The sequence below is a fragment of the Jaculus jaculus genome, chromosome 1 (genome assembly GCF_020740685.1).
Source record: "Jaculus jaculus isolate mJacJac1 chromosome 1, mJacJac1.mat.Y.cur, whole genome shotgun sequence".
Classification (NCBI taxonomy): Eukaryota; Metazoa; Chordata; class Mammalia; order Rodentia; family Dipodidae; genus Jaculus; species Jaculus jaculus.
Genome location: NC_059102.1, coordinates 332233046 through 332258842, shown reverse-complemented (window position 1 = coordinate 332258842; position 25797 = coordinate 332233046). Strand labels below are relative to the sequence as shown.

Below are 25797 nucleotides of genomic sequence, written 5' to 3'. Positions count from 1 at the left end.
TGAACCCTGGCCTGCAGGCTTTGCAAGCAAGTGTCATTAACCACTGAGTCATCTCCTCAGTAAAGACAAGGTTTTCGAAGCTATAACTGTTCCCATTTGGTTTTGCAGTACATGAAGCCTAAGTTCCTTCTCACTCCTGTAGCCTCTTGCCAACCTGGCCTCATGGTTACAGGGCACTGGGAGTGCAAGGGTGATTTGCAGATGGTCAGAGGGAGACTGGGTGGGAGCCGCTTGGGAGATGGATTCCACCCTGTTTGCTGGGCACTGGGGTGTCCCTTGAACGCTGAAGACCGGTTCCTCTGCTCTTTGCCTCGTCATCACAGAGCAGTGAGAATGGATGGTCTGTAAGCCACTGCCACAGGAAGGTTGATGCCATTGCTGAAGTTCATCTGAAGGAAAGGGCTCATATCTATCTTTAATACTCATCAAAGCCTTGATCAAATGAGCTCTGCACTGGTGACAGCCAGGATGCCTGCCTGGCTGTGAGAGTAACTAAAAGCTGCTGAGCAGCCTAGGAATCAGAGTTAAACCTTTGCAGTTAGGCAACTGTCACCCATTCATACACAGATAACTCACCACCTACCTTTCCAAGCGGAGCCCAGGGCCCAGCAACATCCCCTCACATATTCACACTCAAACATCCTCAGTGATCCACCGCAGACATTAGACTTCATTTGCACATTTGGACTCAGGCCTGATATGATGAGCTAAAGAGTTTAGAAAGACAAGTGACCACTGCCCTCCCTCCCCCCCCCCAACCACCCCCGCTCCCGCCACCCCCCTCACCTTCCTCCCACTGGCTTGTTGTGGAGAAGCAGCCAGAGCCTGGTGGCTTTGTCTGGCTCCCCGCCTCTGCATATCCAGCCCTCTGCCTCCAGCCCTCCTGGGCACCCCGCCTGCTCCGGGTAGCAGTGTGGCTGGCTCTGAAACCACTCAGAAGCTTTGGGTTCAGTGTTTGTTCTCAAGCTGTCTGGACTAGAATAAAAAACCTCTCCTGTATCCCCAGAGCCACATTGGGTCCAAAAAAGTATGTCTAAGCTTGATATCCCAAACAACGTGCCAAGAGGCTCTTATTCTATAAAAAGAAGTGATGAGCCCTTCAAGTCAACCTGGCCTTTAGTCCAAGAGGCAGAAGAGATTCCAAGCTGTTTGCTCCCTGAAGACTGAGAGTTTTGTTAATTTTTTCCCTCTCTCCTCAGAATAACTTGCTCAATGGACTGAAATCAGTTTCCTTGCAAAGGGTTCAAGCAGCCAGCAGGTTTGCGGATTAGGTTCTCATTGTCTTTGATGCCCTTCAACTCAGTCTCTCCTGAGTTTGTTGAGCAGGTGGTGGGAATAATACAGTGGACCAAACATTATCCCAGCCTTCAAGAGCTGCTGCCGGTGGAGACACTGATGTTAGAGAGCCCCCGCTGGGAGTGTGCAGCGGTGTGGCGAGAAGGAAGAGGGCTCCGTGGGGAAGAGCGCAGGCCGCATAAGCACGGAGGTGATTTCTACTGTCAGCATCCAAGGAGGAAGCTGGGCCGGGCCTTGCGTGCCTGTAACCCCAGTGTGGGGCGGCTGGGCGTGGACATGGGAGAATGGCTGGGGCTCATTGATCAGCCAGCCTCACCCTAAAAACAGCAATTTCAGTTTCAGCGAGAGACCCTGGAACAAGAAAATGAAGAGTGACAGAGAAAGATACCTGGCACTTCCCTCTGGTATCCACATGTGCATGCAAAGTGTGTACACCTGCACACATGTGCACACACACACCCTCACGAGAAAGAGAGAGAGAGAACAAGAAGCATCAGGCTCCCTGGATGAGCCGTGGTTGAGCAGCGCCTTGTCGCCAGCACTGCAGGAGTCTGACCCTCGGGCCCGGAGAGAAGCAGCTAGTCATCAGCTCTCTGCTCTTGGTCTCGGGTCTCTTGTTAGCACCTCACTTGTTGACATCCTGCTAATTTGTTTCCTCTTTCCAGTTCTAGTATCCCAGCCTTCTCTGTTTCATCATAGCACAGATCCTAAGGATGAGAAGGGTCAGCCTTCATAACCCCGCAGGTTAGCATGTGTCAGGAGAGAAATAGAACTCTTCTTCATGAAAGGCTTCTAGATTTTTCACAACAGCAACCTATTGTACAAAATGTGATTAGGTTGCCAACACATAAACACATACACAATGACATGTACAATTCAGCACTTGTCTTGCTGTAGAAATGCAACCCAATATTTTATATTAGATTCTATTCTCTTTCATTTAAAAAAATTGACCTCTGAGCCCCAGTAAATTGGCTTCTTAGCATGATCAAAGCCTGCAATTTAGAAGCATGCCCCACAAACCTAGACAATATCTCTCTTGGGTTGAAAGCCATGCTGTCCCCTGAAGACAAAGAGCAGACTGGAGGACCTGGGGAGACGGCTCGGTGGCTAAGAACACTTGCTGTGCAAGCATGAGGACCAGAGTTCAATCCCCAGCACCCATGTTGTAAAAACTCGGGGCATGCACACCTGTAACCCCAGTTCTGAGGGGGCTAGAGACAGGAGGATGACTGGGGCACCTGAGCAATCCGCCTAACCAAAAGACAAGACACCCAGCTTCAGTGTCAGCGAGAGGTGCTGTCTCAAGGAAATAAGATGGGAGAGCAATAGAGGAGGAACATGATGCCCTCCTTTGGCCACCACGTGTGTGCACATAGGGCATACCCATCTGAACACACATGTCCATAACACACACGCACGCACGCACGCACGCACACATATCAAAAAGAAAGTACTGAAACCTTTCATGATCTCGTCTCTCTTGCCTTAACTCTGTCACGACACTGTCCCAGCTTCCAGTCAGTCAGTGGCTTCTCAAATTTTGCTTCTTGGTTTTCAGCATGTGCGTGTTGTTCATCAGTATTTTAAATGTCATTTTCTTCTACTTTCTCTAGAAGGGAAAGGCATAGGTAGTGCCCCCCTCCAAGTGACTATTAACATGTGTATGTAAGTTACCTTGGGGTTCTGTTGTTGACCAGCATTGCTGAGACACAGGCTAGCATGATGGCCACGCTCAGGAATGCTAGTCACCCCCTGGGTTTGTCGCCTGTGTTTATGTGCTCTCATCTCACTCGGATTTAGTGTCATTTTATTAACTTTTATGGGCTTTGCCTTTTACTATTAATTTCACTGGGGGCACATGTGTGCTGTGGAGCGCATGTAGAGGTCAGAGGACAGCCGCGAGTAGTCACACCAGGCTCGCTGGCTGTGAGCTTCTGGAGATTCTCCTGTTGCCACCCCCTGTCTTGCCCTAGGCTTACTGGAATTCCCGATGCTTGTGCTTCTAGTGCATTCTGGATTTACACGGGTTCTTGGGTGGGACTCTGGTCGTCAAACTTGCACAACAAGCACTTTTCCCACTTAGCTATCTCTCCAGCCCCTGGATTTACATTTTTATCATGGATTGTTCTGGGTCACTTCATTCTGCCTTGTTTACATTCCATTGCTGTACCATGCGGGAGGGAGAGGCCTGGACATGCAGCTGGAGGGTTAGCTGCAGATTCATCGAGAGTTCTACTGACTGGCCAGGGGCCTCCACAGGCCTCCTAGTGCCTGCCAAGCCCACCACGCAGTGTCAGTTCGTTTCACCTCTCTCCTGAGCCCCAGCCTCTGATTTCATGTCTCTGGCTCTGAGCATGTGGCCCAGGGTGAAACACCAGCAGCTGTTTCCTAGAAGAGTGGAAGTAAACGCAGGAAAGGGGTAGGAGCTACAGCTCAGTGGTAGAGCGTGCTGAAGGCTCTGGGTTTGCTCTCCCTACTGTGAATAAAATAGAAGAAAATAATACATAAAAGGAGGCAGAGGCTGGGCTGTGAAGGGCCCTGTGGGCCAGAGTAAGCATCTGGAATTTATGTCATGAGAATGAGAGACTCAGAGAAAGTTCTAGACAGGGGAGTGGTATGCAGAGGCAGAGAAAGCAGCCATCAGGCTCAGAAGAAAAGCCCCCATGAGGCGGTGGGAAGGAGCTGGGAAGGGAGTCTGAGCCCAGAGAGAGCAGGGGCCAGAGCAGTGGGTGTGCTGTGATGGGTGGGGAGTAGAGGATGGACTCTTGTGGCCACCGAGGGTCAGCAGCACGGAGGGGAGAGGAAAGGAGGAGAAGAGAAAACAGAAGAGTTCATTGTGAGGCCTGCAGTGCCATCTTGGAACAGATCCAGGTACAGCTCTCAGCTGGCAGAATCTCTTCTCAATTCGTGGACGGCTCAGGGCCCCAGTGGAGTTAGGGGAAGGCTGGTGGCAGGCCTGGCACACTCATTTATCGCGGGTCCTACTTTGGAGTCCCATCGCCGTGGCATTGTAATTGAACATTGCTCAGTGCATAGGTCAGTGTGTGTTCACAGAAGAAACATTTTTTTTTAAAGGAACACCTCCTTCTGTAGGTACTGAGTTGGAAGGTACTCTTGTCTTTGCATAGATAGCTTCTTTGAGTCTCTTGACCTCAGTCAGGTACTAAGGATGCATCTCTACAGTTAGAAGTGACCATAGCAGGGCCAGAGAGATAGCTTAACTGTTAAGTGCTTGCTTGTGAAGCCTAAGGACCCCGGTTTGAGGCTCGATTCCCCAGGACCCACGTTAGCCAGATGCACAAGGTGGCACATGCATCTGGAGTTTGTTTGCAGTGGCTGGAGGCCCTGGTGTACCCATTCGCTCTTTCTCTCTCTCCCTTTCTCTGTGCCTCTTTCTCTCTCTGTCTGTCACTCTCAAATAAGTAAGTACAATAAACAAAAATATTTTTTTCAAAAAAGGAAATGACCATAGCAGATTTTGGGGGTCTCTTCAGGGAAACAGAGAAAATTTGTCTTGGAGTTCTTTGAAATTCAAGGGTGAGACAAATGCACAGTTAGTGACGATGAATAGTGAGGTTTCCTCTTTGCACACTCCTGGAGTGAGTGAGGGATGAATGCTTGTGTGTCAGAGATAGACTCTGAACTGGGCTTGGGAGCCCCCAGGGCCGCATGGTGATCTGCATGCTGAAGTGGCCTGAGCAGAGCCTCTGGGCGCTGGGTGGTGTGCAGAGCTGGCTGCAAGTCCCCATGAGTGGAACCTGCTGAGCTGACCTGCCTTTCCACAAGGCAGGGGTTCGCGGCTCCAGTGAGTGCAGGGCTCATCAGAGCCTAGCTGCATCCTGTAGACTTGCAGCCTGCAGCTCCAGAACCTTTCCATCTGTAAGACCACCAAGTCCCGACTGTGACTGTGTGGAAAGACGCCAGTGATGTTAGGTGTGAGGCGGAGTGAGATGTTAACGTGGAGAAGGAAGCCGACGGGAAGCTGTAGTCAGGGAGCCTTTCACTCCCTTAACTTTGGCCATGGAGAGCTGGTCTTAACTCTTTTGGACCGACCAAACAGCAGGAAAACTCCCCAAGAATCTACATATGAGGCCGTGAGTGCTTTGCCTTGGTGCTGGCTGGGAAGATGGAGTCAGGGTCAGGTGTGGGCAGTGGGGCAGGGCACTGTATGTGGAAATGATAGCATAGGCCAGGCCTGGGGAAGAGGTGTGTGACGTGGGGTATGGAACCTCAAGGCCAGCACCTGAGCTGGAGCCAAGAGCCATGTTACAGAATGCTGACCTCTGGGAATGGCATGGCCACTGCCCTCTACAGGTGCCAACATCTATTGTTACCCAAAGTGAACCTGTAAAAATTGGGCATGGAGGAGGGGAGGCACTCACAAAGTCATGACCCTCCCTAAGGATTTATAGACAATTAAAGGCATGGGGGGAGAAACTTACAGTCCTTACTTAGCATAGTTAATGGCTGCTAGGGAGAGCAGCTCACAGAACCAACCCCCCCTCCAAGGTATATGTGTGAACAGTCAATAGTTGCTGGGAGGGGAGACATTTCCTTCAGAGGTGTAGCTGCCCATCAGTTGCCCATGTTCCTATAAGTAACCCTAATGAAACTTATTGGCTCAGCAAGCTAGATTTGCATGGAGTTGGTGTTTGGTTCATTATTGGCAACCTATCCGGGGTGAGTACACATGTGTTCACATCTCTCAGAAGAAGTGTACACTTCACCTCTACAGGGCAAAGATAGGGGGCCAGTGAGGCACACTGAAGCTGGCCGGGATGGCTAAGTTCCAACTGGGTGATGGTGAGTACAGAGCTGTGATCTGCAAAGATTAATGAGTTGGACAGAGAGACAGGGAGGCTGGTAGGTCACTCTGGCTTATGACAGAAATGAGATGTAGTATGATGCTTGCAGGGAGCACAGAGAAGACCTAACCATTATGTTTGAATTTCATATAAACAACAAATAATTCTTAGCATAAGTTTTCCCTAGAGGTGGAACAAGGCATAATTTGAGGGAAATTACTTATTAGAATTCAGTTTTAATTGGACATATTTTGTTTGTTGAGTCTGGCAAACTTAGTTGGGAGGGGCAGGTAGGTATCGTGAAGAATCTCTGAGTTTGTAAATACTAGTATGTGGGGTGCAAATAGGGGGAGGCAAGAGGGATGATTCTGAGGTCTGAATGAGGAGAAGTGGAGAATGGGAAATGAAGGTGATAAGGCCCATTGACATTTCATCTAAAGGGCAAAGGATTTCCAAAAGAGGAATGATAGAGAGGTGAGTTTACAGCCAGGACAAGATGAGTTGGAACCAGGAGAAGCAGCCAGGGCTTAAGGGCAAAGCTATAGGCTTCAGAGGAAGGAATGTAAAATAGGAAAGAAAAAACAAGACATGGAAAGAGCTTAGGAATCTTTACCTAAATGACCAATAATTTCAGAACATTTTCAGAGAAATGTAAGCACAGTCATTCAAAATGTTCACAAGGAATTTTAAATGATATTAGAAATTCTCATGAATTTTAACACAGTACGCTCCAGTATGTGGGGAAGAACATTCATAGATGAATAGCTGTGTGCATTTTCACCCACGTGCTATGCTGAAGGTCTTGTTAGTGAGATAGTTAAAAAAAAAAAAAGAAGCCTATTTTCTTTTCACATTTGTTTGGCTTTCAAACTGTCTTTAAGAGCTGGGTTTGGGTGATGGATCAGTGAAAAATGAGTTCAAATCACCAGCACCCACATAAAATACTGGGATGACCATGAGTGTCCATAATCCCAGCCCTGGGGCAGACAGAGACAGGAGGGTCCCTGGGGCTTGCTAGCTATCTCGTCTAGCCTAACTGGTGAGCTCCAGGCCAAAGGATTCCTAAGCACTCCTAAGAGTAACACTGACATTGTCCTCTGGCCTCTACACACACACACACATCTACACACACATGTGCCCACACACATTGACACATGCATGCACACCACACACGTGCAGGCAAGAAGAGCATAGGCTGCTTTTAGCATAAGAGTTGGGGGTGCTGGAGAGATAGCTTAGCCTGTGAAGCCTAAGGACTCCAGTTTGAGGCTCGATTCTCCAGGTCCCACATAAGCCAAATGCCCAGGTTGGCACATGCATCTAGAGTTCATTTGCAGTGGCTGGAGGCCCTGATGTGCCCATTCTCTGTCTCTCTCTTTGCCTCTTTCTCTCTCTGTCTGTCACTCTCAAATAAAGAAATAAAAATAAACAGAAATTTTTAGTTTCAGGTCCGTCTTGACAAAGTCGTCATCATCTGACATCTCACAGGTACTTCGGGTCATCAGGATGTCACAAGGGAATGCTGTTCGGTTTTTCCAAAGGACATCCTAAGCATTTCCTTCCCTATTTTCTAGTCCTGTGACAAAATGGCACCTGTGTCTCTATGTGCCATCACTCTTCCCTCTAACAGTCTTGGCTGGACAGAAAGAACAGAATGGCTTTTCTTGCAAAGGTTTAGAATCACCTCAACAGTTTGCATAAACCCTCACAGTTTTAGAGATGGAGCCAAATCCTTCTTTGAGGGCCCTCCCAAGATTCCTACGAGCCGGGGTGGGGAGAGGTAGGGTCCCCACGGCACCACTTCACTGTAGCGCACTGCCACATGTTGCCGAGGGGTGCAGGGGGAATGCTCCCATCTCACAGTAGTACTGTTCACTTGTGCTTGGCATGGGGGTGCGACACTTACATGCCTCTCTGCACACTCACACCAAACATCAGCATGCACTCAGCAGCTCCACCAGTGAAGCAATAACTCTGAATCTGTATCCTCAGCGTGGGGCCATCATACGGATCAGCTGGAATGTGGGGTCCTCTTTGTTCTGTTTTTGCTTAAGTAGTTTTAAAAATTAGTTTGCAATTCTTGAAGACATGGGATATTGTGTCTATCATAATAGATCTTTCCTTTTCTATTTATTTATTTATTTTTGCTTTTATTTTAAAGAGAGCAAGAGACAGGTGGGGGGAGAGAACTGGCACACCAGGGCATCAGCCACTGCTATCAAACTTCAGATGCTTGTGACATCTAGTGGGCATGTGGGACCTTGTACTTGCCTTACATTTCTGTGTCTGGCTTATGTGGGATCTGGAGAATTGAGCATGGGTCCTTAGGCTTCATGGGCAAGTGCCTTAACTGCTAAACCATCTCTCTAGCCCTTTTTTTTTTTTGTGAGAGTGTGAGAGAGAGAGAGCATAATAGATCTTTCTTAACAAAATTCTTAGAACTGTGGTGACCTGGCAAAGGGATTGGTTATATCATAAATTATGGTCAGTCAGGGAAGATGTTATGATGGCTGTTTAAAATATTTTAAGTGGGAAAAGAGCAATATACATATATATATGTATTTGTGTGTATATATATGCATATATATAGACAGATATATATATATATATATATATATATATATATATATATATATACACATATATATATATATATATATATATATGTATATATATATATATATATATATATATATTTCAATCTTAGCTACATGAAAACATATGCATACATAGAAGAAAGATGAAAAATGTACCAAGATGTTAACTCAAGGCTGGTGACCTTGAGAATAATTTTTATTTTTAACTTTCTTCAATATGCTTAAATTATTTTCTATAATACATCTATGTTCTTTTTAAATATTTATTTGTTTGCAAGCAGAGAGATAGAGAGAAGAAAGACAGAGAGAGAACGGGCATGCTGGGGCCTCCAGCTGCTGCAAACAAATTCCAGATGCATATACCAATTTGTTCATGGAGCTTATATTCTTTATTTTTAAACACTTTTAAAATTATTTACTTATTTATTTGAGAGAGAGCATGAGAGAAAGGGGCAGAGAGAGAGAGAGAATGGTTATGCCAGGGCATCTAGCCACTACAAACAAATTCCACATACATATCCCACCTTGTGCATTTGGCTTTACATGGGCACTGGGGAATTGAACCCAGTTCCATAGGCTTTGTAGGCAAGTACATTGACTACTAAACCATCTCTCTAGCCTAATATTTATTAAAATAACTAGAAAGGGGGAAGTGGGTCCGTTTTCATTTCTCATCAGTAGGGATCCCAAAAGTCTTCACCTACTTTCATTGGGAACTGTGGGGTCTGTCTGCCAGGTAGAGAATAATTTGGCTTACTTGGGCTTGTTTACTTGTTATTGTAAAGAACAGAAGGAGAATTTTTGTGATGTTTTCAAGCTGCTGCTCTAACCTGACCATTAGGATGGGACTCCTCATTCAGCCAGAGCCGCTGGCCTTTGGTAGGCCCAGCACAATCCCCACGTGGAAGACCAGGTAGCCATACTGGATGACTTCTTAATACTTAAAAACTATTTTATTTATTTATTTATTTAGGAGATAGGGGAAAGGGGGCAGACAGAGAGAAAGAATGGGCATGCCAGGGCCTCCAGCCCCTTCAAACAAACCCCAGACTCACACGCCACCTTGTGCATCTGGCTTACGTGGGTCCTGGGGAATCAAAATTGGGTCCTTTGGCTTTGCAGGCAAGTACCTTATCCACTAAGCAATCTCTCCAGCCCGACTTCTTAGTGCTTTCAAAGAGAGAGCTTATTTCACGGTATGATTTTTTCTTTCTCATGCCCCATCACCTCTTCCTACCCACCTCTTACCTCCCATTCAGTGGATAATTTCTAAGATACATCATTTTTATTTCTTCTCTGTAAATTTCCCTGTAAACATTCAGGGTAGCAGGAAGCTGAATCACTGTGAACTATGGGGTAACTTCTGAGCAGGTCAGCAAGCACAGTGACAAGAGCACTTCATGCCTGCGAGTTCTGACACTGGAATGGGGTCCATTAGTCTTCCAAAGCTGCAGCCTGAGGCTTGCAGTCTGTATTTTCCATGTCCTGACCCTGCGCCACCCAGACCATCTCAGCATCAGTGTGTTCATCTGTAAGCAGGCTGGCTGTGGGGTTAGAGCTGGAGGTACAACAATGAACCAAACCAGCCCATCACTCTTGGAGCTGACCTTCTCATTGGGAAGACAAGTCAATGTGCATTTCATAAGCCAGGGCTAAGAGCTGTAGTAGAGGCAGGCATACAATCAGCCTGGCCTGGAAGAGTCAGGGAAGACTTCCTGATGATGGTGACAGCTGAACTGAATGTCACCATGTGACAGTGTTCCCAAGGTGGGATGGTGAGGAGAGCAAGGCTTTGTCCCTTGTTATGTTGGAATTTGGACCATGGTCAGCGGGGAGGCAGTGACAGGCAGGTAAACCAGAGCAGTGGGATTGTTCCTGTGTTTAGAAGAGCCGTGCTGGCAGCTATCTGAGCCAAGCTCAGTGTCAGGGACCAACAAAGATGCTGAGTGGGGGACAGAGGCCTGGCCTGACTTCACAGCTGTGAAATTGGGGAGAAATGAACAGATTCAAAAGATACTTGATAGATAAAATGACCAGAGATTGGCCAGTCGTCGTATGTGGAGAGGCAGGTTTATCTGGGAGGGGGCATTCAGTTCTTCTTCTGTGTGCGTCTGAATGGAGAGTCCGGTAGAAGATTCTGGAATCAAAGAGAGACCAGAACTTGTGGTTGAACCTGGGATCAGTGTGGTCCAGGCATTTGAAATGAGGGCAGAGACTGAGAGCCCTGGGGAAAGAGACAGTGTAGGAAGTCATAGGTTACAGAGAAGGACCCTGGGGAGCACCCATTTCCATGTGACATGTTTAGGACCACTGGAGGAGGGAGAAACCAGGACAGTGGGATGTCATGGAAACCAGAGCGACAGGGCTGGCACTGGGCTTCATGAATGTTCTAGAACTACATTCACGGAACAGAAGAGACCATGGATTATACAAGGCACCAGTACTTTGTAGCCTACTAAGAAATAACACTTCCATTGAACTGTGACACTCCAGTGATGGTAAGCCACATTCTGATTCAGAGATGATAAAGATAATGCCAGACCACACAGAAATGTTCTAGAACCCAAGCATCATAATGTGTTAGACTGGTCAGGAAAGGAGCTCTGGTTGGCTATGGTTGGAGCAGTGTGTGAAGTATGGGAGACAAGAGCATGCCTGAGAAGCTTGAGCATAGAAGGGGTGCTTAATGGACTGCACAGACCTCCCTGTAGTTCTCAACCAACAGTGGACGACAGAGGGAGACACGTGCAGGTCCAAACACCCCCTTTCCAGATGGAGCTCGTATTAACAGGTGTGCTTTGTATCTGCATTCAAGAAGCATTTCATGGTGCACCCCAGAAACAGACTTCCTCGTGGTGCTAACCAGCTGTCCTGGTGGGGTCTTCACCCATAAACCTTGTCACCCACAGGGACATGGAGCATGCTTCCTGCAGGCAGCAAGTTCCTGAGGAGAGAGTTGGGGCTGGCCCACACTGGGCATGTTAGCCTTTCACACGTATCACTCTGAGAAGCATGGTGTGGTGTAGAGCTGCCTTTTCGGAGAAGGACACAGCCTGAGGGGGGCAGATTACTGAACCTGCAGTTCTAAACAGGGAACGAGATCTGGGCTGAATATAACAGGTGAAAGGTGTAGCTGGGAACATGAACAGAGCCAAAATCCTTGTCTGGATTCGCAACGGTGCTGCTCAGAGAAGACTCTGTGTCCTTCATGTCTGTCTAACTTGTGTCACCTTGCTGAAGAGGCAGCTCCGTTCTTCTCCATGACACTTCCTCCTCCACCCACCTAGCCCAGCACCCCCATCTCTTCCTGTCTTACGCTGATGTGGAGGTTGTTCTGCATGGTGACATGCTTGTGTGGTCTCTTCCTGCATTGTAAGCTCCTTGTCCCCAGATATATCCTCCACCATTCATCCAGCCCTGGCTGACCCACAGCAGCAAAGGCCAGGTTGTAGACATGGAAGAAGCTGTGTGTGGGCATGGTGCGTGGTGAGCCCTGGCCATGTCCTTACCTTGTGAGTATCACTGACCAGGTTTGAGGTGGACACACTGCTCAGCAGAGCGTCACTAGAGCTCCCTTTGTAGTGCTGCCACAGAGAATGGGGTGTGGGGCATCTCTGAGCTCTCTCCAGATGACGTGTTCCTAGCAGTAGACCCCTCTGGAGGCAGGAGAAGGTGCAGGCCTGTCCTTAGACCCAGGGTCTCCTAGGCCCGTCCAGGCCTCACTTTTTTCATCAGCACCAAAATACAGTGACACACTCAGCACTCCCCAATAGTCTGTCTGCAAAGCCCTGGCCCAGAGCTGCTGCTTCATTCCTCAGAACCCATTTCACAGACCAAGAGGCCAGCACTGTGCTCTGCATCATGTCTGTCTGTCTTCGAAGTACATTCTCACTCTGCAGTACTGTGCTTTGCACAGTGTCTGTCTGTCGTTGATGTACATTCCTACTCTGCAAACTGTGGCAGGTGAAGCAGAGGTTACAGGCTATTGCCAGCACTGAAAGTAAGAAGAGTTTTGCAGCTTTCCTACAGATAAGAGAAGCCCCATTTCAAATGCCACACTGCTCACTGAGTCTACCCCCGGCCTCAGCTCAGCCCACAGAGGCCGACCATCCTGCGCATGGGTGGGAGGAAACTTTAGTGAAGCAGAATTAGCTCCAGAGGCTGGGCCTCGGTACTCCAGGGGAGGAGTGTTGTGGGTACTGAGTCTGGCATGCCCTAAATCCTGAGCATCCTTCTCTCTCTGTGCCCAGCTAGGCAGGACAGGGCAAGGCAGGGCAGGGCAGCACATCCACGTTGTCAAGGGTCTCGCTCACACAGCTGGAGCGCCTGCTCCAATGTGCTGAGTCTCCGTTGTCTGTGGCTGAGTCCTTGGATGTGGAGGCTGTGCTTTCCCCAGGCCAGCCGAGGAGTCACCTAGCAGATGTGGTCAGCCTGCCAAGCCCACCACTCTGGCCTCCCCTGCTGGCCTGTGGGTTCCTCAGTGGGCTCGTAATGGGGTCAGCTACCTCAGCACAAACCCCAAAGAGCGGAAGCACAGTCCAGCCAGAGCTCTTCTCTTCAGTGCAGGCCAGGCACAGGAGGGCAGGGAGCAACTCCACGGCAGTGGGCTCCCAGCCTCCTGCTAGCCTGTTGCTTCCCCTAAGTAGGGTGTCACCTGGGCCTTCAGATCCAAGAGAGTTTGCATTCTCCTCCCTCCCAGTAGGAATGCAGGAAGAACAGGGTCACCCATCCTTTCTGCACACACCCCCTTCACCACAGCTGTCCCCACCCAGCTGGGATGTAGTCTCTATTCTGGTCATCTTTGTGCCCTGCTAAGGTCACATTACTGTGACCATGGAGAGGAGATAAGTGATCTGGGGAAACAGCTGGAGCCTGGCCTCAGCTCCTTAAGGTCGAATCTCCACCTCTGGGTCACCATTGTTTCCACCACCTTCTATGGCGCCTGTCTGGCACCTGCCCCATTGAATACACTTGAAGGGAGGGGCTGCAGGTCACAGACCATGGGATGTACTGTGTGACCCCTCTTAGTATGGAGCCCACAGGTGCTTGTACAGAAAGCTCAGATCACAGTCCTGGCCATCCCTGAGCCTGTCCTGAGATCACTGAAGGCCTTTTAAGATATGCCAGTGGTCACTGGGCACTCTCTCCTTGCACCAGGAGCACAGTCATCTTTCTGCTGTTTACTGAGTGACTGACTGCCAGGTTCCCGATGTCCACAGCCTTATGGACATGTTTTTCAAACAGCTGTGCCATGAGTATTGTCACCCATAGTGCACAACATAAACTGAGGGTATGGGATGTTTCTCGAGGGAACACAATTAGAGAGCACCAGCGTGGGAGCTGTTCGGGCCCAGGGAGAGGTGGGTTGAGTGTGTCATCTCAACACATGCCCGGGCTGAGGAGCAGTGTGGACAGAGCAAGATGGTGCTGGGATGATCCAGGCGAAGAGCGCCAGCTTCGAAGGACTCTAAGAACCCGGTGTGACTAGAAAACAGGGAGGGAGAGGACTAGCAGGGGCCACACAGGGAGGGTGGGCCTGGCTTCAGCTCACGCGGTCCTGTGTTGAGGGAATGGCTGAGGGAGTTCTTGGAACATCCGCTGGGGTGATAGTGTGGGGAGGAGTCACTGTGTATCTTAGACCCTCTGAGGACTGAGCACCTCCTCTGTCCCCTCCCACCTGCTCCCTCTGCCTCTGACCTTCACTGAGCCAAACTGTGTGAGGGAACTCCTTTCCTTCCTGCTGTGTCCCAGGGTGCCTCCACCTTAGGACCTATTTCCCACCACTGTGTCCAGAGTGTTCTTCAGCCAGCGCCTCCATGGTACCCCTTCACACTGTTTATGCCTGTTGCCAAAGGAAGGTTCGGGAACAACTGACTCATGTAACTTGGGTAGCTGAGGGAAGGCTTTGGCCCAGAGTTGTTTAGACTCCCTCCTGCCCTCACTCCTGCCCCTTCTGTCCCCAGCTCAGAGCACAGGGCGGTGCTGAGAGGCCTGCAAGGGAGCCTTTCAGCATTCCACAGGCAACGCTGTCACAGGTGATCAGCAGCGGCTGCTCTGAGTGGCTGAGAGCTGGGTATTCTGGGACACCTTTTCCTGAATAAGTGACCATGTCACACACGCCCTAAGAAGAATGTGCTATCCTCTCATCCTGGCTTCTGAAGTCACTTTTCCCTGAGAGGCATGTCACATGCCTGCAAATACCCTACGTCCTCCTTCTGAATGGTAACGTGTGTCATAGCATCCATTCTCGCCTGCCAGCATGGACTGAGTTCGGTCAGGGCCCTTAGCATCACAGGCTTGAGTCTCACTGGCAGGTCCTGTGCACGGGAGCTGCTGCCTCCACAGGAAGTAAGACTGCACAGTGTTCCATTAGGGTTGAAAATCACATCCAAGTCAAACCCGGAGACTCCTAAACCTTACAGATTGTGATGATCTTACCATGAAATTCTTTTTGTAGCAGGAATTGCCTTCCATTTGTTGTTTCTGCCACAAACCTTTGATTGGAAAACTTTTTACCATGTGGATGTTGTCATTGCTAAGCGCTTGTTTATCTCATGGTGCATTCCAGCCTCAGCCCGTGTGTCCTGTGCAGTAGACGTGCCGAGACGGCCTAGAAACGGGATCTGCACAGCTATACTCACACACTAGGTGCACATGAGGAGCTGCTGCTTTGCTGTGGCTCTTCTATAATCAGAAAAACTACTCCTAATTTCACTTAAGAAGTTTGATGCTTACATATTGGGTCTTGTTTAAATGAGGTAATTTAGTAAGAATTGGACAAAATTACCAATAAACTTCTACTCTTAGTAGTTCTTGCTTAATTATACCACGTTTAATCCCAGGAGGAGATGACTTCCCTGTCAAAGAAATGTGCACCCAGGAAAGGCTTTCCTCATTAGAGGTGATCCTTGGCCTTTCAAGTTTTCTTCTGTCAGGGAAAGATGACCAGTGCCAGCTCAGCGCTGGGGTAGTGGTGATGGTCTGACTGGAGCGCCAGGTCCCTCAGAGTCTCTGGAGCATCTCTTTCTCGTGCTGCGTATCTTGGCTCACTCTGGTTGTCTGCAGCTGTGTAGTAGTCCCCTTCCTGCTGTGGTTCCAGACGCTCATTCTTGTCTCTAACCCCTCTGCCAGGTAGAGCTCAGCTGGCTAGTTCTCATGTGGGTGCTGATGTAGCAAGGTTGCAGGCTGGGAGAGGCTGGGCTACACCCACCTGCTGGGGGCCGACTCCATGACTGGCAGTTAAGGCCGACTGCTGACTGAGAGCTGGGCTGGGGACAAGAGAGCTTGCAATGACCCCTCTGTGGCTGGGCCTCCTCCACTAGTTATCAGATTTCAAGGTGGAAAATCCCAAGAGCAAGTGGTTCAAGAGCCCCAGGCTACCAAGCAGGCTGCCTTGCCTCAAAACCCCAGAATGTCATTTCTGACAGATGGTCTTGATCACATGACTTAAGGCCAGCCTTGATTCCAGGGCATTGGCCTTCCTGTCTTTACATGGTCTGCTGCATGTGACTGCAATGCTGAACAGAGCTGTGGCGCCCACTGTGCGCTGTTTCAGAGGCAGAGTCTTCTCTAGAGGAACAAGATGATATAAACATGAAGGCACATGAGTCATGGTGGGAAGTGTCAGAAGGTTCTAGAATGCTTACCATGTATGAGTGAGCTGGCCAGATAAATGGGAAATCTCTAGCACGAGGGTATGGACTCTTCTAGAAGGTCCTAGAAAGCTTAACATGTACAAGTGAACTGGCCAGGTGGATGGGTGTTCTATAGCGGGGAGGGTGTGGACTCTGTCCAGCAGGAGAGGCCTCTCCTAGCTGGGATGATTCATGCAGAAGTCGGGTGTGTGTGGGGTTCAGCCCGTCCCATGCTTGCTGCTGCACTAAAATTCATATTTGCATCATTTGTGCACCCTTCCTCTCCCCCACACCTTCTTTCAAAGTGCACTTCCCCTTTTCAAACAGCCTCTGAGTAACACACCAGGGAATGAAATATTACCATGGTAGCCAGGTAGCCTCTCACAGAAAAGCTGCCATCCACTGCCCCTGCCCCAACTTAGCCACCCATAGCACAGCTGGTTGCAAAAGAAAACTTGGTCAAGGATTCCAAACTGCATCATGTTAGAGACGTGTTTAACTAGAAGCTTCCACATGCAAGTACCCTGTTCCCACTGTCTGTGAGGCTTGCATAATATTAGACCCACAGAGATAGCTCCGCTAATAAACACCTGGCTTTTTTTCTTTTTAAAAGAATTTTTATTGAGAATTTAAAAATTTATTGACAACTTCTATACTTAGAGAAAATAAACCATGATAATTCCCTCCCCTCCCTTATTTTCCCCTCCACAACCCCATTCTCTGTCATATCCTCTCCCACTCTCCATTAATCTCTCTTTTATTCTGATGTCATCATCTTTTCCTCCTATTATGAGGGTCTTATGAAGGTATTGCTAGGCACTGAAAGGTCATGAATATCGAGGCCAAATTATGTCTGAACAGTTGCATTGTAAGCAGTCCTACCCTTCTTTTGGCTCTTATGTTCTTTCCAGCACCTCTTCCACAATGGACCCTGAGCCTGGGAGGGTTTTATTGGGAATTTTAATATATGAACATTCTATAAGTTGGTCATAGTCCATCATTCCTCTCTTATCTCCTCTTCCCTGCCCCCACCCCACTGAGGACCCCTCAGTAGGGATCTTGCTAATCACTATGGTGTCGTACAAGTTCCAGTCAATTCAAATGGGAGGACAGTGCCACACAGTATACCTTCCTACCCTGTGGCTCTTACATTTTTTTCTACTATCTTTTCTGTACTTTCTCCTGAGCCTTGGAGGCTGCATTACATGCCTCCTTTAATGTTGAATCTGTGCATCCTCTATTTTCTGTTTGGATGAGATTTGAGTCTCCTCAGTGTCCACCTGGGGCCAGGTTTGATAGAGATGACTGACACATCCTGTGTTACTTTGAATGCAATTTGAATTTGATTTTGAATTAAATTCTAAGAATCTATATTAAAAAAAAATGGGCCCAGGGAGCATGTCTATAATCCCAGGACTGGAGAGGTGGAAACAGGCAGATTCTTGGGGCTCACTGACCAGCCACTTTAGCATTCTTGTGGAACTTCAGTCTAACCTTATCTCAAAATCTGCAGATAGCACCTAAGGAATGACCACGAGGTTGTCCTCTGGCTCCCATGCACACATGGACATGAAAGAATCACAGACAAACAGGGAGCTATGCAAAGTGCATAAGAGATTTTGTTCTTTTGGTTTTGGGTGCTGGTGTTGTTTGATCATATTTTGGAGGTACTTAGAGAAAGAAGTATGCATGGAGTTTCATAGATAGTAGAAAAGACAGTAAACATGGAGTGTCACAAGTACTTAGAGGAGTCAGTATCCATGAGTGTCACAGGTACTTAGAGAAGTCAGTATCCATGAGTGTCACAGGTACTTAGAAGAGACAGTATCCATGAGTGTCACAGGTACTTAGAGGAAACCATATCCATGGAGTGTCACAGGTACTTAGAAGAGACAGTATCCATGGAACATCACAGGTACTTAGAGGAGAGAGTATCCATGAGTGTCACAGGTACTTAGAGGAGACAGTATCCATGAGTGTCACAGGTACTTAGAGAAGACAGTATCCATGAGTGTCACAGGTACTTAGAGGAGACAGTATCCATGAGTGTCACAGGTACTTAGAGGAGACAGTATCCATGAGTGTCACAGGTACTTAGAGGAGACAGTATCCATGAGTGTCACAGGTACTTAGAGGAGACAGTATCTATGAGTGTCACAGGTACTTAGAGGAGACAGTATCCATGAGTGTCACAGGTACTTAGAGGACACAGTATCCATGAGTGTCACAGGTACTTAGAGGAGACAGTATCCATGAGTGTCACAGGTACTTAGAGGAGACAGTATCCATGAGTGTCACAGGTACTTAGAGGAGACAGTATCCATGAATGTCACAGGTACTTAGAGGAGACAGTATCCATGAGTGTCACAGGTACTTAGAGGAGACAGTATCCATGAGTGTCACAGGTACTTAGAGGAGACAGTATCCATGAGTGTCACAGGTACTCAGAGAAGACAGTATCCATGGAACATCATAGGTACTTAGAGGACACAGTATCCATGGAGTGTCACAGGTACTTAGAGAAGACAGTGTCCATGAGTGTCACAGGTACTTAGAGGAGACAGTGTCCATAGAGTGTCACAGGTACTTAGAGGAGACAGTGTCCATAGAGTGTCACAGGTACTTAGAGAAGACAGTATCCATGAGTGTCACAGGTACTTAGAGGAGACAGTATCTAGAGTATCACAGGTACTTAGAGAAGACAGTATCCATGAATATCACAGGTACTTAGAGGAGACAGTATCTATGAGTATCACAGGTACTTAGAGAAGAGAGTATCCATGGAGTGTCTAGGTACTTAGAGGAAACAGTATCCATGGAGTGTCTAGGTACTTAGAGAAGACAGTGTCCATGAGTGTCACAGGTACTTAGAGAAGAGAGTATCCATGGAGTGTCATAGGTAGTAGAGAAGACAGTATTCATGAATGTCACAGATACTTAGAGGAGAGAGTATCCATGAGTGTCACAGAGTATCCATGGAGTGTCTAGGTACTTAGAGGAGACAGTATCCATCGAGTGTCACAAGTACTTACAATAGGCACTCTCCTGTGTCTGAGATGTCCATTTGTCTGTGTGCTTGAACATAATCACCTCTTCCTTTGCCTCCATCAGAGAAGCCCACCATGCCACAGGCACCTGGACCCGGGAAGCCTGGGTGGTCTCTCCTTGAATGCTGCATTTATAACCTCTGTCCTCTCTCTGTGATCCTCTCCTGATCCCTGGGGACTCAAATTTGTGTGTATCTATCCTGAAATCTTAGAAGTAAGCTAAACATATTAAGCTTCTTATAACTAGAGACTGTGCCATGAGTGCATTCTATTTTGCATCAGACAGACAGATGTCACAATGCTTGTGTCTTAGAAAGGCAGGAAGAACACCCCTGGTGTGAAAGGCTGGTGTTTAGAGGGGATGGGTAGGACATGGTGTTGCAGGGTTAGTCCGTGGCTTGCTTGGGGCAACTATGACAAAACACCATAGATTGAGGTTGGCCTAGAAACCACAGGATGTTTTTCTTTCAGTTCTGGAGGCTGAAAGGTCAAGACTAGAGGATCAGCATGGCTAGGCTCTAATGAGGCCTGCCCACTGCTTAGTGCATCTTCACATGGAAGGAAAAGCAGCTAGGATCCTTTGTAAAAGCACTAACCACAAGGTTCAAGAGAGCTAAACCTCATGGTTATCCCTTTATTGTGCCGCAGGTCCTGTGACACTGAGTCTTAGCATAGCCACACATGAACTGGCAGAGCATGCACATTCGTTCTCGCTAGGTTGTACAGAACTGTCAACTGTGAAAGGGAGGCCCATATTGTATGCTCCACTGAGGATGTTTGGAGGGTGAAGAGAATCCCTAGAAAATGGTTGGTAAAAGGAAAGGATGCGTGGTGCAAATATAAACTTTAGGGCAGAGGACTGGGTAGTAAACTCAGTAAGTAAAGTGTTTGCCTTATAAGCATGAGGAAATGAATTCATTTTCCAGAACCCACATTTCAAAAAAAGAAAACCAAGTGCTGGAGAGCTAACCCAGTGGTTAAGACGCTTGCCTGCAAAGAGAAAGGACCCAGGTTCAAATTCCCAGGACCCACATAAGCCAGATGCACAAGGTGGTGCATGTATTTGAAGCTTGTCTGCAGTGCCTGAGGCCTTGGAGCACCTATTGTCTCTCTCTGCCCTCCTCTTCCCCATGCCCCGTCTTAAATAAATAAGTAAAATTAAAATTAAAAAAGAAACCCAAGCCTAGTGGTGTATGCTTGTAATACCAGGGCTGGGGAGGTGGAGAGTGGTTGATTCCTGGGGCTCAGTGGCCAGTCAGCTTAGTTTATTTGGGGATTTATAGTCCATGTAAAACTGGCAGGTAACATTTCTGAGGGATGACATCCAAAGTTGTTCTCTGGCCTGCACAAACACACAGTCACCCCCACCCACCCACCATCACATGTGCACGTGCACACCTATGAACATGCACATACACAGAAGCACAGAAAAAAGCATCTTAGACAGAGGACATGTATCAGAGGGACTCCACACTTGCCTGGCCTCTATATAGATAACCCCACTAGAGGAGATCTCTCCTGTTCTTTAGCTCCTGGGGAAGGGTCACAGTCCCCTTGCCAGAAAATATCCACCACCTGCCAGGTGAACACGCTGATGTAGGCCCGTGGTCCACTCTGCCCTCATTTCGGTTCTGTCTGTCCACATCTACTGAACTCATACTGTGCTACAAGGGGGAAAGTGACACATGAGCTCTCACATTATTGGGAGGCACACAGCAAACCAACAAGAAGACACACACTAGAATTAAAGGTCATGATAAGTACTACATGAGGGAAGAGATATGGTAAGGAATACCGGGAGAGGGGAATGTGGCTGAAAATATGGAGAGGGGAACATGGCTGAATATGGGGAGAGGGGAGTATGGTCGGTTCAAAATCCTCTGGTTGGGCTGGAGAGATGGCATAGCGGTTAAGCACTTGCCCGTGAAGCCTAAGGACCCTGGTTCAAGGCTCGATTCCCCAGGACCCACATTAGCCAGATGCACAAGGGGGCGCACGCATCTGGAGTTCGTTTGCAGTGGCTGGAAGCCCTGGCGCGCCCATTCTCTCTCTCACTCTCTATCTGCCTCTTTCTCTCTCTGTCACTCTCAAATAAATTTAATAAATAAATAACAAAATCCTCTGGTTAAACTGTGGCATGCGTTGTGTGATATTTTAGAGGTTATTACATTGCATGTTAGTAAGGTTCACATTACAATTTCTTCTGCCTTTTCTGAGCCCAAGCTGCAGGCTGCCAGTGGACAGCAATTGTGGGGAGTGGAGGGAAACCAGCCAATAGCCAGACCCTTCTTGTCTGACACTTTCTTCATGAAAAATTTCTCTCCTTAGGGAAAGGAGATGTGTTTGGAGATGTGTTCTGGAAGGAAGCCACCCTTGCCCAGTCCTGTGCTAACGTTAGGGCCTTGACCTACTGTGACCTACATGTGATCAAGCGGGACGCCCTGCAGAAAGTGCTGGAATTCTACACGGCCTTCTCCCACTCCTTCTCCCGCAACCTGATTCTCACTTACAACCTGAGGAAGAGGGTGAGCTGCTGGCTTTGGTTCTTTTCTACACTGTTCCCTGTGCACTTTAGATAATTACTGTGGTCAAGAAAGCCTTTTACGCTTTTAGGAGATGGCTCTGTTTGTGGCCTGCTCTGTTGAGCTTGTGTTATCAAGTGGGAGAGACGGAATGTGCTAGAGCAGAAGATGGGTCACGTCTTGGTGCAGCAGGGATGTGTCACTATATCTGTGGGCTTTGTGTGCAAGTGTGTGTGCATGTGCAGCTGCACATGTGTGGGCTCGTGTGGAGGCCAGCGCACCACCCCAGGTGTCATTTCTGAGGCACTGTCTGTCATGTGTATGTCTGTCTGCACATGCAACCTCAGATGTCCTCCTCCTTGGCTCTTCCCCCTATTTTTTGAGACAGTGTCTCTCACTGGACTTGGAGCTCACTAATTTGGCCAGGCAAGCTGACCAGCGAGCTCCAGGGCTCCTCCTGTCTTCATCCCTGGTGCTGGGATGACAGGCACTTGTCAACCACATCTGGCATGGTATGGGAGTGCTTGGGATTGAGCTCAGGTCCTCATGCTTGCATGGTAAGGATTTTACTGACTGAGCCATTTCTCCAGCCTCTCAACCTTTCTCTGAGACAGAGTCTCACTAGCCTGAAACCTGCCAAGCAGGCTAGACTGGCTCAGCAGCACACCCTAAGGATTCTCCTGCCCCCACCTCCCTGGCACTGAGATGCAAGCGTGTGCCACTGCACCTGGCTTTTTCTCTTCCACTGTGAGTTCTCCAAACCAAACTTGAGTTATCATGCTTGCAAGGCAAGTGGGTTCCTGATGGAGTAATCTCCTCATGCCCAGTCTATGGGCTTTTGTTCCCAGCAACATCTCGATCTTCTGGCATTGGGAAGACATGAGGGAAACATGAAGCATGGAGGCACCTAGCTGACGTCATATGGATGAGCACCCCCTAGAGACTGGAACTGACAAGTGACATAGGGCCATCCACAGCCAGCTTGTAATGATACTTTAAAAAAAATAAGAAAATACATTATTTGAGCCCAGGAAAGAAAGACATGGAATTTAGCTGTCTGTATTTTGTGTACCAGCTTGAGAAATGAGCAGTAATTTAAAGACCAGGAAACACCTTCTCTGAAGTTGAAAATCATCTGAATTTCTCTGTCTCTGCATTTGCCTTCTCCTCTTCAGGTTCCCATAACTGATTTTATTTCTTATATTTTTGAGACAAGGTTTTACTATACAGCCCCTTCTCCCCAAACTCTCAACTCCTTGGCTCTGCATCCTGAGGGGCACCATGATTGATTTTTCTTGTACTTCCTCTATTACTTTTGGCTAAATACTAACAAAGTAGCACCATGGAATCACTTGGGAAGACCATCATAAGAATCTTTCTAGAAATGACCTCATGACTTCCTCCCATGTCCCTGCTTCTGTTTAGGTGTCTGATGCATCCAGCATTTCTCTGGTGTCGGTGTGGATATTACTCCCCCGTCTCCCACATCTTGGGTTGCTCATTGATCCTGGTAGTCCTACTTAAGCTCTCAAGTCTGAATGAATTCAACCTTTGTGTTCTTCATTGCCACCTGCAGAAACCTCTAGACTAACAGAACTCTCCCAGAACTCTCAGGGCCCACATAGACCTCTCAGGATCCCCATGGCTCACATAGAGCCCTCATCCCCATCACAGATGCACAGCACCATTTTATAACCTGCAGGTTCCCCAGAGATCCACCATGGGAACCCCAGGGCCTCACAGAATTCTCAGGACCCTTTCAGAAAGCTCACAGTCTTCATGAGAATACCCAGGGCCATCTGGAATACTCAGAACCACTGTAGAATGGTTTTGAACCATTGTAGAACCCTCAGGATTCTCATAGAGTCATATCTCTCACAGAACCTTCACAAACCCTCCGGGTCCTTGCAGAACTCTTGGGGTCCACGCAGATCCCTCAGAGCCTTCTCAGAATCCTCAGCATCCTTATAGAACTCTTGATAAACTTGCAGAACCCTGGGCATTACAGGACAGGAAGCCTCTCATCACAGGTCCGCTCAGGCCCAGCAGGATCACTCCGGGGCTCCAGTGTCTCCTTCCTGCCCTGTGCTTGCCTCTGGTCACTCAACCAATCTTCTTGAAAATTAGTCTAGTCCTGTACAGGACTGTTTCATATATTTAAACTGGTTTATACCTAGCTGTCCACAGAGGCCCCAAAGTAACCCCAGGGCACTGCCTTCAACCGTTCCTCTCCATGCTCAGCTCTGCTATCTGAACTGTCCCTCCGGAGTGCCATATGGCTATTCAAGCACAGTGTGAGGTGTCTGCATGGCATCTCCTCACTTCTTCCATCTGTTTGACAAACTCCTTAGACTGCTAAAATATCACCTCCTTCATCAAACCTAGTCCTGTGTCAGATGAACTAGACTAAAATAAAACTGAAGGCAACTTGGTCTCTTTCCAGGGGCCCAAAGTCTAAGGGAGGTCCCTAGTGGGTGTAGAATTGAAGTCCATGATGCTATCACAATGATTATGACATACCCAAGGCATTGTGGGAGAATAAAGAAGGGGACAGCTAAAGAGGGAGTAAGGGAGGTCACGTCTTGGGGATGGGCTGAGTGTAACGGATATGCTTGTCAAAGGGAAGGGGTAGGTGATGCATTTGGAGGGACAGTTTGAGAAAAGTCCAGAGAAAGGAAACCAAAGTGGGCCTTTGAAGTCCTCATAGGTGGTCTGGAAGACCTGCCCTTGCTTACACACACAGTAGGTTTCACCTGTCTCCAATTCCTTGGATGGTAGGTATTGCCTTGAAGATGCTGCCAGAGACCAGAGGGCAGAGGCCAGGGATCAGAGGGCAGCAGAGCATCCCAGGATTCTATGAGCATAACCAGGCTCAGAATGCCTAGAATTAGTAAAAACATTTGAGGACAAGGAGGTGGGACCTCCCACTTCAGTTTCACCATCACAAAATGCAAGAGTGTGGAGAGACGACCTCTTTGGCTCTGTGGTATGATTTCCAGGAGGCCAGGTGCTGGCAGAGAAGTGTGCAGTCAGAGCATTTCCTGGTTTGTCTGTTACTGGGAACAAGGGATTCTGGCTGGTGATACTTTTAGCCAAATGGATTCTCTTAAAATCTATTTTTTGATTTATTCCTTCATTCTGTGAAAGCCAGTTGATTATAATCAGCTTTCAGTATTACTGATAATGTGGGTTGAAAAATATGCAGTGTGGGTTAGTTGGAAGAGTAATCATCTTAGAATAATTATGGATCAAGTAAGTATATCTTAAAAAATAAGAAGGTAACAAAACAGGGATATCCTAGCATCACATTGTTTCTGTGTGCACCAAGAAATGGAAGCTGTGGTGAAGAGAAATAGCCAAGGCTGTGGACAGAATTGTCCTAGCCACCAAGAACAGAAGAGTTATTTTTTGTAGAGCTATGATCCCCTTGGTCCCCATGCTCAGGAACTTTGTGGAAGGAACTTAGGCATCCGATGAAGAGTCAGGCGAGTGGCCTTCAAGTCCCTTCCATCCTTTGTGCCTGTCAGTCTGGTAAGGGTTCAGTGGGGTCTTAGAGAGATTTAGGTAAAGAGATCCCACTATCTTCTCAGACAAAGAGACTTGTCACTCTGGTGCTACCGATGTCGTCTCCATTGAGTCCTCCTGAGAGTATGTCATAGTTACCCAGGGCGCTGCCAACAATGAGAACATTGCATGCTGGAATTATTTTGCAGCTCTTTTTTGTTTTCCTGGCAAAGTGAAGTATATTTCTTTGGCTGCTTCAACAGCAAAATCAAGGGAATTGTTTGCTATGAGTTCTGAGGACAGTGCCTTTGACATCAGTCTGGACAATTGTTTGACCTTGTAGACCTCTTCCAACACATGGCAAAAGCTCTGAGCTAGAAGCTTCCTAC

The 25797-nt window shown here is 47.9% G+C and overlaps 1 protein-coding gene across 2 annotated transcripts in view; it reads left to right on the top strand.

The window, feature by feature from the left end:
* The window catches only part of Kcnh1 (potassium voltage-gated channel subfamily H member 1), a 375946-nt gene that overhangs the window by 277855 nt on the left and 72294 nt on the right, over nt 1–25797 (top strand). For both annotated transcript variants that reach the window (XM_045141565.1, XM_045141564.1), the window contains exon 10: nt 21711–21907. In XM_045141565.1, the coding sequence (XP_044997500.1) occupies nt 21711–21907 (197 nt within the window). The remainder of the gene's footprint in view (nt 1–21710; nt 21908–25797) is intronic.